General features: G+C 31.3%; 1 protein-coding gene across 1 annotated transcript in view; it reads left to right on the top strand.

The window, feature by feature from the left end:
• LOC115883680 (organic cation transporter protein-like) overlaps positions 1–17994 on the top strand; it is a 59367-nt gene that overhangs the window by 29618 nt on the left and 11755 nt on the right. Inside the window, exons 4-5 of the mRNA XM_030902066.1 lie at positions 1316–1485; positions 4905–5093. Coding sequence (XP_030757926.1) covers positions 1316–1485; positions 4905–5093 — 359 coding nt within the window. The remainder of the gene's footprint in view (positions 1–1315; positions 1486–4904; positions 5094–17994) is intronic.

The following is a 17994-nucleotide window of genomic DNA, read 5'->3' as shown; positions in this document are numbered from 1 at the left end:
TTAAGAATTATCAACAGAAAATTTGATTTTTTATATGGGACACCCTGTATATTTTTAATTTATTGAAAAGGATTTAAAATTACCTTTTCAAAAATGTAACATACTTGATATTTTGCTCGATTTCTCTTCGAGATATAGAGTATATAAAAAATTCGCCCGCTTTAAATAAGTAGGCTTTGAACGGTACCGGCTGTAATGCAAAAAAATTCTAGCTGTGAGCATCAATTAAAACGAAAATAATATTTGCTATGAGAGATGCAGAATGTTATAACAATTTAAAATATATTTAACCAACATCAACACATTTAAACTATATCTAATAACAATAAAAATAAATAGCAAACCAAGACTTGCAACCTAGATTTTGCTACAGGTGTTCGACATATCGACTGTTATCTGTTATGGACAGACAGGGCAGTTTTTGAACATTTCTCGCGGAATTCATTAACTCAGTGGGGGTGAAAGATACCCTTTAATAACTGCTATTTTTAATTCTTGTCTAGATTATACGGAAGAATAAGGAACCTTTTTTCGCAAATATATCCATAGGATTAGATCCATGGGCTCTAAGTCAAACGGCCTCGACGGCCAACGGTTGGGATCTTGGTTAGCTATCCAGTTATTCTTGAAATTGGCTGCAAAAATTTGCTAATAACTTCGTTCAGAGGCGGTGCGTCGTCTTGCTGGAAAAATATGTTTTCGAGTTCCATTAAGGGCATATCATCAATAAGGGGTCCAAAGCCTACTAATTAAAAGTGGCGAACTTTTAAAAATTCTGTATTTCGAAGGGGATTATAACAAAATATCAAGTGTGCTATATTTTTGGAAAGGTAATTTTAAATTCTTTTCAGTTAATTAAAAATATAGAGGGTGTCCCGAATAAAAAATCAATTTTTCTGTTGATAACTCTTAAATTATTAATGTTAAAAAAATTATATTTAAACCATTAAATTCTACGTAAAAAGGTGCTTTGGAAATGTTTTCATAGAAATACAAAATTTTCCATAACAAAAAAGTTACAGCGATTTGTTAAAAATGCACATTTTTGAAAAACACCCCGTAACTCCGAAACGTTAACAGATATTGATATATGGTTTTCACCATCATATTTTTGATGAAAATTGAGCTCCAGACACCGATATTAGTTTTCGTCTATCTCCTATAGAATAGAAAAGGGTGTTTTCATTTAAAAGCGTCGAATTTGACCCACCCTGTACATCATTATAAACAACTGAAATAAACCGAATTTTGGCTCTAAGTAACAGAAAGGACTTAGATTACTTATCTACTTACACTAATGTTTGAATATTTTTAGGTATGGTCGAAAGAATCCTTTGGTATGGGCTGTTATACTTCAGGCTACTTCTGGTACCATTGCTGGATTTTCACCATGGTTTCCTTTGTTTTTGGTTATGAGATTTCTAGCCGCGTTAGCTACAGGAGGTACTATGGTCACTAGTTTTGTTTTAACTATGGAACTTATTGGTAAGTGCGCTAAATTAACATATATACAAATGTCCCTCTACAGGGTGTTTCAAAAAACAGGTGCCATGTCTGGTGGGGAGATTCCTCAACTAAAATTGAGATTTATTATTTATATCAATATCGGTCCCACTCCGCTTTGTATCGTAGCTTCAGGGGGTTAGTTTTTATTTTCTTCGATTTATTATAATTTTTTTCCAAGTACTGTTAGCGATACGAATGAAATTTTGAGGGAAAATGTTACTATAAGTGTGATATATGTTTTACTGCTAAAAAGATGACGACATATTCACCAGGGATGTGCATACAGGTTGTACAACACTGAAATATATTTTATAAAAAAAATGTGCACCACTGAGTTTTTTCTCTCATTAGCAAAATTGTTTAGACCGTTTAATGCCAATTAAAAGTTGTATCTTAATATTTACTTGATGAAATAAACGCAATTTTAGTAATCACAAAATACAATTAAAATAAAATTAATAAATTTATTTATTTTATCTAATTATATGTATTATTTAATCTAATATACTGATGTTCAGTGCTACACTTTGAATAAGAAGACTAAGGAAGGAGCATAATGCTATCCATGTATTCATGCATGGTGGGCGGAAAAAGCACCATAAAAGCACTCTAGGGTGGGGATCCTTGACAGTTCTGTTTGACGATTCATTTGACACATTTGAATTTGATTTGAAATTTTGTGCTTATTTTATGTTATTTATTATTTATTCTACTACTGATAGTTGTATAAAGGTAGTAAATCTAGATGGAAATTGTGGCAGAACTTAAATTAACAGTGACATTATCGCGATTTATCGAAAAAGACTCTAAAATAGTTGGTTGTGTAGCGTGCGGTAGATCTCGGCAAAAATCGAGTGAAATAATGGAACAACTTTTCGCTAGTAAGTGACTATATAATGTACATACGTGTAGTAAACCGATCATTTATGAAATTCACTTAAATTAACGAATTATATATTTTTCCTTGCATTTTTGCTTTTATTTACTACTTGTCAACGATTAGATGTCAAAGAATTTAGATACGTTAATTTGAATTACCTGCTTCAGTAGCGTATCGGATGTTTGTGTTAATAAATACTTATTATAACTTACCTATTTTTATTAGAATTATATATTTTTATAACAATTTTAATAACTACCAACATTTATTCACAACGCAAAATAAAACAACAAATTATTGAGACACTGATAAACCGGAATTTAAGTCGGCCATATTTGAGGCCCATCGCGGTGTACCTAAGATTTTTGATATGCTCCTTCCTTAGTCTTCTTATTCAAAGGTACTACACAACAAATTCCAAATAATGGTATTTAACATAATTACAAAAGACCTACTTTTTTAACATCCTGTAACTTTAAAACTCCACATGCATTTCCCCACCCATGTTTATAGGAACGTTTTTTCATATTTTTTGATGATGAATCAGTGAGTATTTATTTAATACTTTACCCAGTTAATGACATAATTTTTTTAAAGGTTGCTATTAGACTTGGATTAAGGCAAATTAATATAATTGCGTTTATCTCATGAAGGAGACCCAAATATGAAGAGACAGCTTTTAATCGGCATTAAACGGTCTACACAATTTTGCTAACAAGGTAAAAAAAAGTCAGTGGCGTATTTGATTTTTTTAGAAAAAATATTTTAGTGATAACCCATATGCACGTCCCTGGTAAATATGTAGTAATGTACTCTGAAGGGTACTGTACTTGGAAGAAAATAACATTAAATCGAAAAAAATAAGACTACGAAACAAAGCAGAATTGGACCTATTGATATAAAAATAAATCTTTCCAAAAAAATCCTATATGGGTATTTCGCCACTGCACTGCAAGAAAATCTACAAAATAAAATAGTTATTTTTTTTAAACACTTCTGGGTTAAACCCAAACGGAAACTACTTGTCAGAAGTTATATTTATAGTTATACAAATTTGCCTAACAAAGAAAAAAATGCTTAACGTTTCTGAAAGTCTATCTCTTTCCGTCGTCAAAAAGCAAAAAAATACAAAGAATAAAGAAAAAAACTATTTAAAATATTTAAATTCAAACTATTATGAGAACACTAGTTTTTTTAAAGCAGATACGTCTACAAGAAACCGTTGACGTTCTGTTAAAATGACATTATATCATGTTAAACTTCAAAATTAACAATAATTACTACCTGATAACAATTACTTAATAAGGTAAAACCAAGGGGTAAAACCAAAAAGCCCCTAACTTTCTGTATGATTATTTTTAAATTTTACGTATGTTATGTTTATTTATGTTCTGTTCTTTAAAATCAAGGAAGCGATTGCCATACATTACTAACATCTACAGATGCATGAGCAATACATTTATTTTTATTAGATTGTATTAAAAAAACCCTTTTTTTTTCTTTTTTAATTTTTCGTTTTTATTTATTTCGCTTTTTTCATTATAATTTTGGCGTTATCAAAATCTACTCTGTACCCTGTGTCCCATGAATGCTGACAAATCTTAGATTTGCGAAAATATCCCTTTCTTAAATAATCTTTATATTCTTTAATTCTAATATTTAAGGGCCGAGATGTTTCACCAATGTAAAATTTATCGCATTCACATGGTGTTTGGTATATTACATTTTTTGTTTGTTGTTCTGTATTCATTGGTTTAGTATGCGATAAAATGGATCTAAGTGTATTTTGTGTTTTGAAAGATGTTCCTGTGTTATATTGTTTTCCTATCTTTCTTATTTTTTCTGAAACGCCTCGTATGTATGGAATTGTAAGTTGTATATATTGTGTATTGTTATCATTGTGTCTATGATTTGGGGTTTGTATTTCGTTTAATGTTTTGTCAATAAAATATGGTGGATAGTCGTTTTTTATTAATGCATTTTTTATGTGGTTTATATCTCTGTTTAGTGAAATGTCGTCTGAACATATTATTTTTGCCCTATCATATAAATTTTTTATAACACCTTTTTTACACTTGTACTGTGGTTAGATGTGAAATTTAAGTATCTATCTGTGTTTGTGGGTTTTCTGTAAACATCTAAAATTAATTTATTTTACAACTTTGACACTAAAACATCAAGAAATGGCAAACGATTTATTGAATAAATCTTGTTTTTACGTCAGGAATTCCTCAACGAGAGATGGCACATGTTTTTTTAAACACTCTGTAAATTGTCTATTTGAAACTAGCATCTTTTTAGTTCGTGTATTTTTGATTATAAAAAAATATAATATATACCAATACCTATATGGTTATAACCAGAGGTTATTTATAACCGTAGAACTTTTATTTATATTTGAAATCCAGTCTTCCGCGTTATAATGTAACTACACGATTTGAAAGATTAAAATTCTTGCACTACTTAATAACTGTACTTCTGACCATATTCTGTACCTACGTTTGTTCTTTTTTTGCAGGAACCGAATGGCGGACAGTGATTTGCATTTTATACCAGATTCCGTTCAATCTGGGCCACCTTAGTTTACCATTATTTTCGTACTACCTGAGGAACTGGCGCTATTTTCAAGCGTCCATTTCGCTACCATCGATTCTATTGGTTTTCTATTATTGGGTTCTTCCTGAGAGCCCAAGATGGCTTCTGGCAGGTAAGAAATATGTTTCAAAGTATTTGTAAAATGTAATTATAGGGCAATTCAAACCAAATAGACTTTTAGTTACGTGATTAAACTTGACCGGTACAGTGTTGCCGGTATATAAACAATTATTATTTGCATCAACAAAACCCACCTGCTTAACAGCACTTAAGGGACATAAAGGGCCATTACTACGGCTACTATACCGGGTGAGTCTCAAAAGTGGCTAACCCCTATAACATTTTTATTTTTTCAGATAAAACAACGAGATTTGGTATGTTAGTATATCACATAAATTAGGATTGATTGACATATTCAATTGTGTCCGGTCACTTCCGGTGTCACCGGAAATGACTACGACTTTTGATTTTTAAATAGCATCCTCGGTATTTTTTTACTTTATTTGATAGAAAATGACACACTGAATAGAATAACATATCATATGTCAACTTTTGACATTTTCGCATTTATGGTTTATTTGAAATTATAACATGCGGTTCATAACGACTATTTGACTCGAAATACCAAATGTGTGGTATCAAATTATTCGTAAGGAAATGCTTTTTCCAAATATGCTAATGAGCCACCCTCACTCCATTTGTAAAAATTGAGATATAATTAAAAATACGAATTGGGCATTTTTTAACCGGCCAGGACAAGACACTAAAAACATTAGACGATCAAATCCATTTTTCCAAGGCTCCTTGATTGAAAATTAGTGTTTTTAACACAGCCATGACATTCTATAGATTGAAATTTAAAATACAGTTTGTTTTAGAGCGAATATGTCAAAATTTGACATATGATATGTCATTCGATTCATAGTGTCATTTTCTATCGAATAAAGTAAAAAAATATCGAGGGTGCTATTTAAAAGCCAAAAGTTGTAGTCATTTCCGGTGAAACAGGAAGTGACCGAAAACAATTGAATACGACAATCAATCCTAATTTATGTCTTATACTAACATACCAAATCTCGTTTTTTATACAAAAATTAAAAAAGTTATAGGGGTGAGCCAGTTTTGAGACGCACCCGGTATAAGGTTGCGATGATTTTCTTGCAACGACTGTTAAGCTGCTTCGGTATCTTGTACACTTCATACTAAAAACTAACTATTCTAAAAAGAACAATTTTTGACTGCTAGTAAAAAAAATAAGCTTAAAGTAAATCAAGCATTTACTTAAACAAAAAACTTGTAATACAAAACTAAAGTGTTAAAACGAATCAACATATCAGGAATCCAGTCAGACCGGCGCCGGATATGTTCATGGTTGGCAACAATGAATTTAATAATCGTGCTGTAGATGATGTAACTAAAAGTTTATTTGGTATCGCTTATATGAATGTATTATTAGATTACTTTTTTAGAAACTAAATGTGCAGAACATCAATTTATAATTTTGGTGTACAGAGTGTTCTTTAATGTCATGCTAATATTCAAGGGGATGATCAAACGGGGGTCATAAAGATATCTATAATAACACCAGAGTTATTTCAGTTATTACGAAGTTAGTATTTGAATGAAATGATACATTTTTTATTCTTTTAAGAGGGTGGGCTACAACGACGTCCCGTAATCCTGCTGTTAAAACAGGAAGGATTAACAGCAGGATTACGGGACGTCGTTGTAGCCCACCCTAAATTAGTCATAATTTTTTCTAAAAAAATATGAGGAAAACAGTTTCTGTTGAACCTTTAGCACAAAGACATTTCAAATTTATGATTTCAGTCTAAGTCAACATGTTCGATTTTTGTTAACTATTGAATATTTCGATTCCAAATATCTCGAGAACAATAGTTACTCGTAGAAAGAGACCTTCTTTACGCAAAACACGGGGGAAATGTATTTTTTTTCATTCAGTAGTTTTCTACAGGTACGGGTGAAAGGTTATTACTCTTCAAAGCAGTTAAAAAAAAGGTAGGTGGCGCCCGCTACAGTAGGAGACATCGAAATAAAATTTCTCATATCAAAAAACTCCCAGACACCAATTTTCACCCAAATATCTCTATCCAGACCAGAAATAATTAGTATTAAAAATTCAAAAGAAATGATTTTTTTCAATCGTCACAAAAGTGTTATTTTTTGCCACCGTGATTGACAATACCGGGTGCGTCTCAAAAGTGGCTAACCCCTATAATATTTTTATTTTTTTCAGATAAAACAACGAGATTTGGTATGTTAGTATATCACATAAATTAGGATTGATTGACATATTCAATTGTTTCCGGTCACTTCCGGTGTCACCGTAAATGACTACGACTTTTGATTTTTAAATCGCACCCTCGGTATTTTTTTACTTTAATCCATAGAAAATGACACTCTGAATCGAATGACATATCATATGTCAATTTTTGACATAGTCACTCGAAAACAAATTCTATTTTAAATTTCAATCTAGAGTGCCATGGCTGTGTTAAAAACACTAATTTTTAATCAAGGAGCATTGGAAAAATAGATTTGATCGTCTAATGTTTTTAGTGTCTTGTCCTGGCTGGTTAAAAGATGCCCAAATCGTGTTTTTAATCATATCTCAATTTTTCCAACTGGAACGAGGTTGGCTCATTAGCATATTTGGAAAAAGCATTTTTTACGAATAATCTGATACCACACACTTGGTATTTTGAGTCAAATTGTCGTTATGAACCACATGTTACAATTTCAAATAAACCATATGCCGAAATGTCAAAAGTTGACATATGATATGTCATTCGATTCAGAGTGCCATTTTCTATCGAATAAAATAAAAAAATACCAAGGGTGCTATTTAAAAATCAAAAGATGTAGTCATTTCCGGTGAAACCGGAAGTGACCGAAAACAACTGAATACGTCAATCAATCCCAATTTATGTCATATACTAACATACCAAATATCGTTGTTTTGTCTGAAAAAATAAAAAATTTATAGGGGTGACCCACTTTTGAGACGCACCCGGTATAAAAAACAATATAAAAATACGAAAATATATTATTAAACTGACATAAAGTGTCAAAGTCAACAAGCGTAACCATAGTTTCTCGATATATAATTACATACAGGGTATGACTTTTAAATCTTTTTATAATATTTGGAACGTTTGAAATTGTTTAAAAAGTTATTTGTGGCGTTTGAAAAAAATAGCATGTTCTATTTGGAGTAAAAATTACTTTTTGTATCTCGGCTGTATGTCAAACGTACAGCCTCGTCACAAAAAGTGTCATATTTACTCCTAATAAAACAATATACCACAATATATTATTACTATAAACCAACTGAAAGAGAATAAATAGAATAAACTAAACAAATATCAAAACTAATTTCAAAAATTTCCAACTGTTAAAAATAAAAGACATTTAACAAAGATAAACATCTCTAGAGGTCATAAATGTTTAATAATAGGATCAGAATAATTTATTATAAATAAGAAAAAATGTCTTCTAAAATGTTGAAATATTATCAGAACTGCTGTTACTATTTAGCCTTAGTTATATAGAGTTATATTTAAAACTTTTTTGAAATGTATATTATGTGCCTTATATAAATTATTTCAAAATATGATATTTTAGTTGCATATAGACTCAAAATGTCCTTTAGAAAATTTCCAGCGTCGTATATATAAGATAAAAACACCGTTCTTGGTACTATTTATTGTATGTGCATAACTAACATTTCTAATAATTCTAAAAAGTATATTATAAATACTAATTTTAACGACTACAACTACTAGTAATCCGCGATTCCATGAATTGCTATATTAATTTGTTTTTAATGATTTATCTACTATACTTATTTCTTATGTACACTAAATTTTAGATTATTTTATGGGTTTGTTCCAACATGACAAAGAACCGTTGTTGGTACGGTGTTGTACGGTGATTACACTTATACACAGTAGAGAAAATGCGGTCCACCAACAAGAGAATCATTTAGCGAATGACAACTTTTGCGTTCCAACGTTCCAACCAGGCCCGTTCCTGGGGTATCTGGCAGTCTTTGGTGCGTCCTTTTTTAAATCAATTATATATTTTAATCTTAATCTCAAACATTTAAAGAATTTATATTCTGCGACAAACGAGCAATATGTAATTGGGAATGTAAAACTATTCTAATTAAAGTATAAAAACATTTATTAAATAAATAAAACAAACAAAACCACAAATATTTAGTAACAAAAATAGTACCCTAAAGAAAAAAACTGACGCATTTTATATGAAATACATAAAAACAATAAACTAAAATTCGGAAATAATACACATGTACTGATTACTTTCGAAAATCGACAACTATGTAACTATGGACTCTTCCCGGACACAAACGGTACATTGTGAGACAGGAAATTGTAGAGAAACAAGCCCTATAACATAGGATACAACATTTTAATGAACAGTGCTTTCCATAAAATCAATAAAATGAAAAAAATACGAAATAATATACATGTACTGATTTCTTTCGAAAATCGACAACTATGAAACTATGATCCCTTCCCCGACACAAACAGTACATTGTGAGACAGGAAATTGTAGAGAGAAAGAAGCCCTATAACATAGGATACAACATTTTAATAAACAGTTGTTTCCATAGTATATCATTAAAATGAAAAATATACGAAATAAACTACGAAATATGTACTGATTTCTTTCGAAAATTGACAACTATGAAACTATGAACCCTTCCCAGACACAAACAGTACATTGTGAGACAGGAAATTGTAGAGAGAAACAAGCCCTATAACATAGGATACAACATTTTAATGAATAGTGCTTTCCATAAAATCAATAAAATAAAAAATATACGAAATAATATACATGTACTGATTTCTTTCGAAAATCGACAACTATGCAACTATGATCCCTTCCCCGACACAAACAGTACATTGTGAGACAGGAAATTGTAGAAAGAAACAAGCCCTATAAGATAGGATACAACATTTTAATGAACAGTGCTTTCCATAAAATGAAAAATAAATAGATGACATCAATTGTGTTGCCGACAGATTGCCCTAGACTTGTTTATTCGGTGCGGCCAACGCAAAAAAGACGCTAAGCAAACTTTATCCTATGATGGTTTAAGTATTTGTTTATTGGCAAGAAAGCGTATCGGTTTTTTGTTACAAAGTACTGATTGACCCTTTGATTTTGCGCCCCCAAAATGTTGCGCCTACGTGCGTGCACGCACTGCACGCTCGCCAGGAACGGCCCTGGTTCCAACCAGAATTAAGCCAGGACCCCATTAGCCAACACCCGACGCCATGCCACGCTATCCCACGTGTTGCGACGTGGGAATGGGTGTACACCAAGTGTACACATTTAGTAACACGTGTTAACACGACTGAAATTTTTATTAGAGTTAAAAAAGTTATCAGTAGGGTTACGAAAGTACTAGAAATATCGATACCCATATCTACCGATATTAAATTTTAATCATAATACCAGTACACCAATATATTCAGAATCGAATATCGATATTATTAAATCAATCTTTTGGGGATCAATCTTTTGTTGCCGATTTTTTCTGGATCTATCTTGTTATATCCGATGTTGAATCGATTCAAAATATCGATTTATTTTCTTTTTGGGACATCCCTACATCAACTACAAAAGTAGATAGCTGGGGGACTAGAGAGGCAAGCGGGTATGGCATCGCGTGGCGTGGTATGGCGTGTTGGCTAATGGGGTACCGGCATTATTGTAATCGTTATTGTTTTTCTTTGATTTTTTTGGCTATTTTCTGTTTTTCATTTGCTGATTCCTCAAATTTTATTTGGTATTTATCGTTTTTGTTCATATTTTAAATAAATGTTTTTATATCTTTGTACTAAATAAGATGAATGACGAAGAGGACAGCGACATTGAGTATAATTTGTGGATACCACTGAAGATGATTTGAAACTTAAAAATAAATGGTATTAAATAATCCGTAAATAAATATAATAAAATACAAAATTCAAAGTTTATATCGAAATTATATCTAACATATTAATTAAAATTTAAGATTTGAATTGGATTCGTTCCAACCCGCATTTAATTTTGGTAAAGTAACAGAATTATTCAAGTCGACACATGCGTACAAATGTATGTATGCAACAAATTTCATGTGTTGGAACAAACCGTATAAAATATGTTAAACTATCACTTTGTCTTTGAAAAATAAAAAAAAAACTTTCCTCATTTTCGAAAAGTTCGTATACTTGTACAGGGTGTCCCATTTTGGTTGAAATCATACGGTATCTCCGTTATTTGTGAAGATAGAAAGGTGCGGTTTGAACAAACCTGTGCCACTTTTTTGTCAAACGAAATTAAAAGATCATATTTATTAGTAGGCCATGATTGATAATAAAAGAAACTGAAGAATTAATAAAAGTATACTGCGATCTGTCTCTTGTTTTATTTTGAGAGCCACTAATTAATTGTTTATATATTAGGGAAACTTAAATCTCTACCGCTATTTGTAAATCTTGGAAGCTATCGAACTGGAGCTTTTAGATATTCCTTTAGCTAATTTACGTTAAATATACATCAGCAAGATGGGTTTCCCTCTCACTTTGAAAATATTAGAATTTTGTTAAATTATTATTTCTCAAATCAATGAAAACCAATGTACCCATATGATGGCTTCCCTGATTCCCGGATTTGTCCGTTCTCGATTTCTGATTTTGGGGATTTTTGAAAAATATGAAATATATTATCGTGGCAAGTAATACGATGTCGAACATCTGGAAAATGCTTTAATAATGCAAGCTTATAGATATTTGCAAACCCATCCCATTATAATAAATTCCGTTATAAAAAAGAGAAAAATATATACAGAGGTTCAGTGGTAACAGTTCAAAAGTAAAATATATCAATTCCAAATAAAATTTTAATATGTGTATGTCTATTTTAGTAAATACCATTTTGATTTTGTTATTTATCACGGCCTACTAATAAAAAAATAATATATTTTAAATATTGCAGTAAATAGTGAAAATAAATATAGAGTGATATATATATATATATATATATATATATATATATATATATATATATATATATATATATATATATATATACTTATATATATATATATATATATATATATATATATATATAAGTATATATATATATATATATATATATTTGAGAAAGCTCATAGTAAGGCGGATCATATAATTTATAAATATATAGGGGTGTTCCATTTGAAAAAAACATAACTTTAGTTCATATTTTCTTAAAATATATTTTTTTCATAGAAAAAACAGACTACGCCACTGTAATCTACGTAAAAAGTTCTACAAGAATCAGTTTTCACCTTCTCGATATCATCCACAGTAACGGAGATACGGGGGCTGTCCCAAATTGCAAAATTTTCGAAAAGACCCTGTAGCTCAGAAACGAAGAGGGCTATGAAAATTTTGTTGATAGCATCTTCCGTTTGACAAAAAACTGGCACAGGTTTGTGCAAACCTCACCCTTCTATCTTCACTACTAACGGAGGTACCATATGATTTCAACCAAAATGGGACACCCTGTATAAACATTTTTGTTATGTCGTGTGAGCGGCATTAGCGTAACTAGCAATTCATCCTGGGGGGAGCCTGTGGGGGGCGTAAGGTTGCCCGTGGGGGGCGTGGGGTTGCCCAGGGGGGGCCTAGGGCTTTTGTTTTTTTAAAAAATTAAGATTATAAAAAACACAATTTTTGAATAAAACCTTTACATGAATTACTCTATCAATAAATTTCATAGACTTGGTTATCAAAGCCGTGTTCCCGTAACAAATTTTTTGAACACAACAAAATAATATTAACTAAACAAAACTAGAAAACCTCATTTTTACTACATCACAAGCAAATAAAAATTAATCCGTAGCCAAGAGTCATAATTCAAGATTACTCTGTGGGGTGCCCAGCAGTACCTGGGGGGGGGAGGCCCGGCACCCCCCTAGTTACCCCAATGGTGAGCGGTTTACTTGTGCAATTATTTGTCACTGGTCGCGTCGCGTGCGTGCCAAGCTTATTGTTGCAAAAAATGTTGTTTACAAAGATAGTATACTTGCCAAGTACGCAAATATTGGCGTACTTGCAAAGTACACGAATCTTCAGAATCCGTCTTAGGTTCCTATATAAATGTGGGTGTCTTATCATAGTTTGTCAAATAAATATATAGTAACTAAACAATGAAATCATACCATTAAAACTTAAACTTACAAAAAATATAGTAGTAGGAAGCCAGACAATTTTTTGTTTGTAGAAATTTAACAGGATTAGTAGTACAATACAAATTATTTAAAAAAAAACATATTATCACAGCCTATTAATTTACCCGGATATTCTCTCATATTTGCATATTTTATATTATGTAACAAGTCTAGTATCTAACAGTGTCACCATTGAAACTTTACTTAAAAAAAATATTGTGACATGTGCTTTACTGCTGGCCTGTGTAGGAGAATAGGCGCAGCAGGAAAAACGCAGATACTCAAAAACAAGCAAAATTGACCAGCTATTAATGAATAAGCTGTGATATTATTAAGCACAGCTTCGTATCTACAGTGGTGGCCAAAAGTATGGAAACTTTTTACTTTTTAAAATATCACAGAAAATATTGCTATGCTTAAACTCTCAGGAATATAAATGAACAGCTTATCAGCAAATAAAAGTATTCCAAAAATTACACAGCGAAAAAAATCTGTTTAGCAGTTTTTGTAGCAGAACAATAGATTTCTTGTGGCCAAAAGTATGGAAACCATAAATAAATACATTAAAATTATTTAGTTTAAGCTGATAAACGGTACGACTTACTTCAGATAAATATAAACATCATGCCCAAGTCTAAATATTTCTCTACGGATTTAAAAAATAAAATAGTTGAATTATACAAGAGCGGTTATAAACAAATTCAAATAAGTAAAAATTTAAACATTTTAAGAAGCACCGTTTCGAAAATAATTCGTAAATTTAATAAAACAGGGAACGTTTCAACAGCTTTTAAGTCAGGAAGACCAAGAAAGTTGTGCAACAGGACAATGAAAGTAATGAAGAGAATATCAATGGGAGATCCAAGAAAAACATCCACAGACATTTCTCGAGAAATGGTAAAAGGGGAATATCGGTGTCTGCACGCACGGTGAGAAGAAGGTTGGATGACATGGGACTTTTTGGAAGAGTTGCGGTGAAGAAATCACTAATATCAAAGAAAAATAGGATGGCCCGCTTTAAATTTGCTCAAGATCATCTCACCTGGTCTTATCAGAAATGGAATACTGTACTGTTTAGCGACGAAAGCAAGTTTCAACTGTTTGGTAGTGACGGGAGACGCGTTATGTCCGAAGACCAAAAGGTACACGGTACAGCCACAGTCCCAGATGCCCACAGTAAAACATGGGGGTGTTTTTCTCGCTCAGGTGTTGGTCCTCTTGTTAAAATTGATGGGATAATGGACCGTTTTTTGTACAAAGACATATTGGAGAATAATATGCTGCCTCATGCTGATGAAGAAATGCCACTCAGATGATTGCTCCAGCAAGACAATGATCCCAAGCACAAATCTCGGTTTGTTCAAAATTGGTTAAATGAACATAATGTTCCACTAAAGGATTGGCCCTCACAGTCTCCGGATCTTAACCCCATAGAAAATTTATGGGACATTTGGATAGCAAAATTCGAAGCCATTCTATTTCAAATAAAAATGAATTATGGGAAGTGCTAAAAACTGAATGGGCGGCCATTTCCAGTAAAGATTGTACGAGATTGATCGATTCGATGCCACGAAGATGTAGAGAAGTAATTAATTCAAAGGGATATTCCACTACATATTAGTAATTTTTATATTATCTTGAATTTTAATAAACATTCTTCTTAAGTTTCCATACTTTTAACCAAGAAAATATTCACAATTTTTTATATATTTTTTGATAGCTGTAATTTTTTATTTAAATGTATTAGGTTTTGTAGGAAATTATTTGTAGGTCACGATTATATAAGTCGTTTTATTTCATATTTTAATTTCTCAGCATAAATGACATATTAAAAAAGTTTCCATACTTTTGGCCCCCACTGTATATTATATTTTTATAACGATATACCGGGTGCGTCTCAAAAGTAGCTCACCCCCTATAACTTTTTTATTTTTTCAGATAAAAAAACGAGATTTGGTATATTAGTATATGACATAAATTAGGATTGATTGACATATTCAATAGTTTTTGGTCACTTCCTGTTTCACCGGAAATAACTACAACTTTTGATTTTCAAATGGCACTCTCGGTATTTTTTTACTTTATTCGATAGACAATGACGTTCTGAATAGAAAGACATGTCATACGTCAACTTTTGACATTTTCGCTTAATAAAAAATCGTATTTTATATTTCAATCTAGAGTGCAATGGCTATATTAAAAACACTAATTTTTAATCAAGGAGCCTTGGAAAAATAGATTTGATAATCTAATGTTTTTAGTGTCTTGTCTTGACCGGTTAAAAGATGCCTAAATCGTATTTTTAATCATATCTCAATTTTTTCAAATGGAACGAGGGTGGCTCACTAGCATATTTAAAAAAAGCATTTTTTTACGAATAATTTGATACCACACACTTGGTATTTCAGTTAACTTTTCGTTATGAACCGCACGTTATAATTTCAAATAAACCATATGCGCAAATGTCAAAAGTTGACATATGATATGTCATTCTATTCAGAGTGTTATTTTCTATCGAATAAAGCAAAAAATATCGAGGGTGCGATTTAAAAATCGAAAGTTGTAGTCAACTTGTGTTGTTCCGGTGAAATAGGAAGCGACTGAAAAGAATTGAATACGTCAATCAGTCCCAATTGATGTCATATACTGATATACCAAATCTCGTTATTTTTAACTGAAAAAGTAAAAAAGTTATAGGGGTGAGCCACTTTTCAGACGCACCCGGTATTATTAAAGTTATTATTGGTTTAATACTATACTGTGATAAGTTGTACTGTTCTTTATCGTTAAATTTTACCTACATATGTTATAAATAATATGTATTCAATTGCAGTGAAATATAGCAACATTACCAATTATATGTACAGAAAATTTCTCTGAGGTCTATCTTTCATCAAACTATCAAACCAAATATCTAAATAATTGATCTGGTGTCCCACAGGGTGTCCTATTTTCATGTGTGTTTCCAGGATTGCTCGTTTATGGGTAGAGGTACCAAGATGGCGTTTTTTACATGTGCTTTTACTCTTTTTATGAAACTAAATATGCTAAACACAAATTTGTCTTAACTCTCTTAGTTTCTTAAATACAGGGCGAATTGGAAATTGTTCCTTTTTCGACTCCCCTTAATATCTTAGTTATAACTTATCGAAAAGGTGAAAACTGAGTCCGATAGATTTTTTCACGTAGAAATCAGTGGCACAAATTACCTATAACAGATGCGAAAGAACACCGAATTACGCGTTCAGTTTCTGTGATCTTCAGAAAGAGTTCATAGACAATCCGCATCAATGTATAGTTTGGGTTATTATTTATTTGGGTGAAAATATAATCTGCACCAATATGTTATCGAGGCATATAATCTCACAGTAATTTAATAGATTGCTCGTCATATTATATCAGTTCGTAGGAGATTAGGAAAAAAAAGATATTTATAGTATAAAAAATTTAACAAAATTTAATTAAAGATGTGACAAAATAGTTACTTTTCTATTGGTTCTATCGGACTTTTTTGACTATATAAATCTTTATTTGTAAACTTTAATTGACTCGATAATCCGGATCAATTAAAGCACAGGTTAATCCGGATTAATAAAAAAAAATCGGATTATTGCGATTTGCATTTTTTATAGACATATATTTAAAAAAACGAATAAAATAAAACATTTTTATTAGCAGAACCTTCAACAAATATAATTTAAGTAAGAATAAGTATATTCTATAACAAAACTCGTTGTGAATAGAAACATATATCCTATAGACACCAAAGTATAAAATACATGCTACATTATTTAAAATAATCAGAGATTTTACTTTGTTTTTTAAGTGCATTAACTGAAGAATGCTTAACTATAGCTTCCTCTTGTATATTTTTAAGACAAGAATATCGTTAATACTAAGATCATTCTCTTCAGCCCTCTGCAATCCCAGTGTAAAAAATTTTATTGCATCAACGTGCTTGATTTTTTTTTGACTGGATATAGATTTCTTCATCGCTGGTCTCGTCGGCGTCGTCTATAACTTCATGTTCGAGATCACCATCTTCTACGATATTTTCAGAGTTTTCAACCCATGGATTCATGTCAGCATTTGTATGAATCTCTCCATCAATTTGCGTCAACATGTTTAAAATGTCTTGGTAGCCATGTTTTACTTGCTGCAATTTCTTTTGCAACTGGCTAGGGGAATGAGATCATCAGGGTCATAATCTGGTAAATTTCCTGATAAAAGTTTTTCTAAAGAGGTCGTTCTAACTTTTTGCCATGAATTATGGAATAAACAAACTGCATCCATTTTGAGTTGAAAACATTTCTCAGAGGCTGTTTGATATAATGAAAACTATTGAATTTGACCATCCATGTGAGAAATTTCCTCTTATTTACATCATTAAATGATTTATTAGATTGAAAATATTTGATGTATTAAAGTTTACAAATAAAGATTTATATAGTCGAAAAAAGTCCGATAGAACGGATAGAACCAATAGAAAGGTAACTATTTTGTCACATTTTTAATAAAATTTTGTTAAATAAATTACTTTTTTATACTATAAATATCTTTTTTTTCCTTATAAATAAACACATTTATATCCCATTTTAAATAAGATATACAAATTACCAAAACTTGGAAATAAAAGTTCAAAAGTTCAACAAAAATCCTACACGCGTTTTTAAAAAGAAACATATAACCACGCACTATGGCACTCCAGCAAGCGAAGACGACACAACATGGGTTTCCGGACTAAACGACTGGTGTATTTACA

The sequence above is a fragment of the Sitophilus oryzae genome, unplaced genomic scaffold, assembly GCF_002938485.1.
Source record: "Sitophilus oryzae breed Bouriz unplaced genomic scaffold, Soryzae_2.0 scaffold_1974_pilon_pilon, whole genome shotgun sequence".
In the NCBI taxonomy this organism is placed as follows: domain Eukaryota; kingdom Metazoa; phylum Arthropoda; class Insecta; order Coleoptera; family Curculionidae; genus Sitophilus; species Sitophilus oryzae.
Note: the sequence above shows the minus strand (reverse complement) of the source record. Positions and strands in the feature narration are given on the sequence as shown.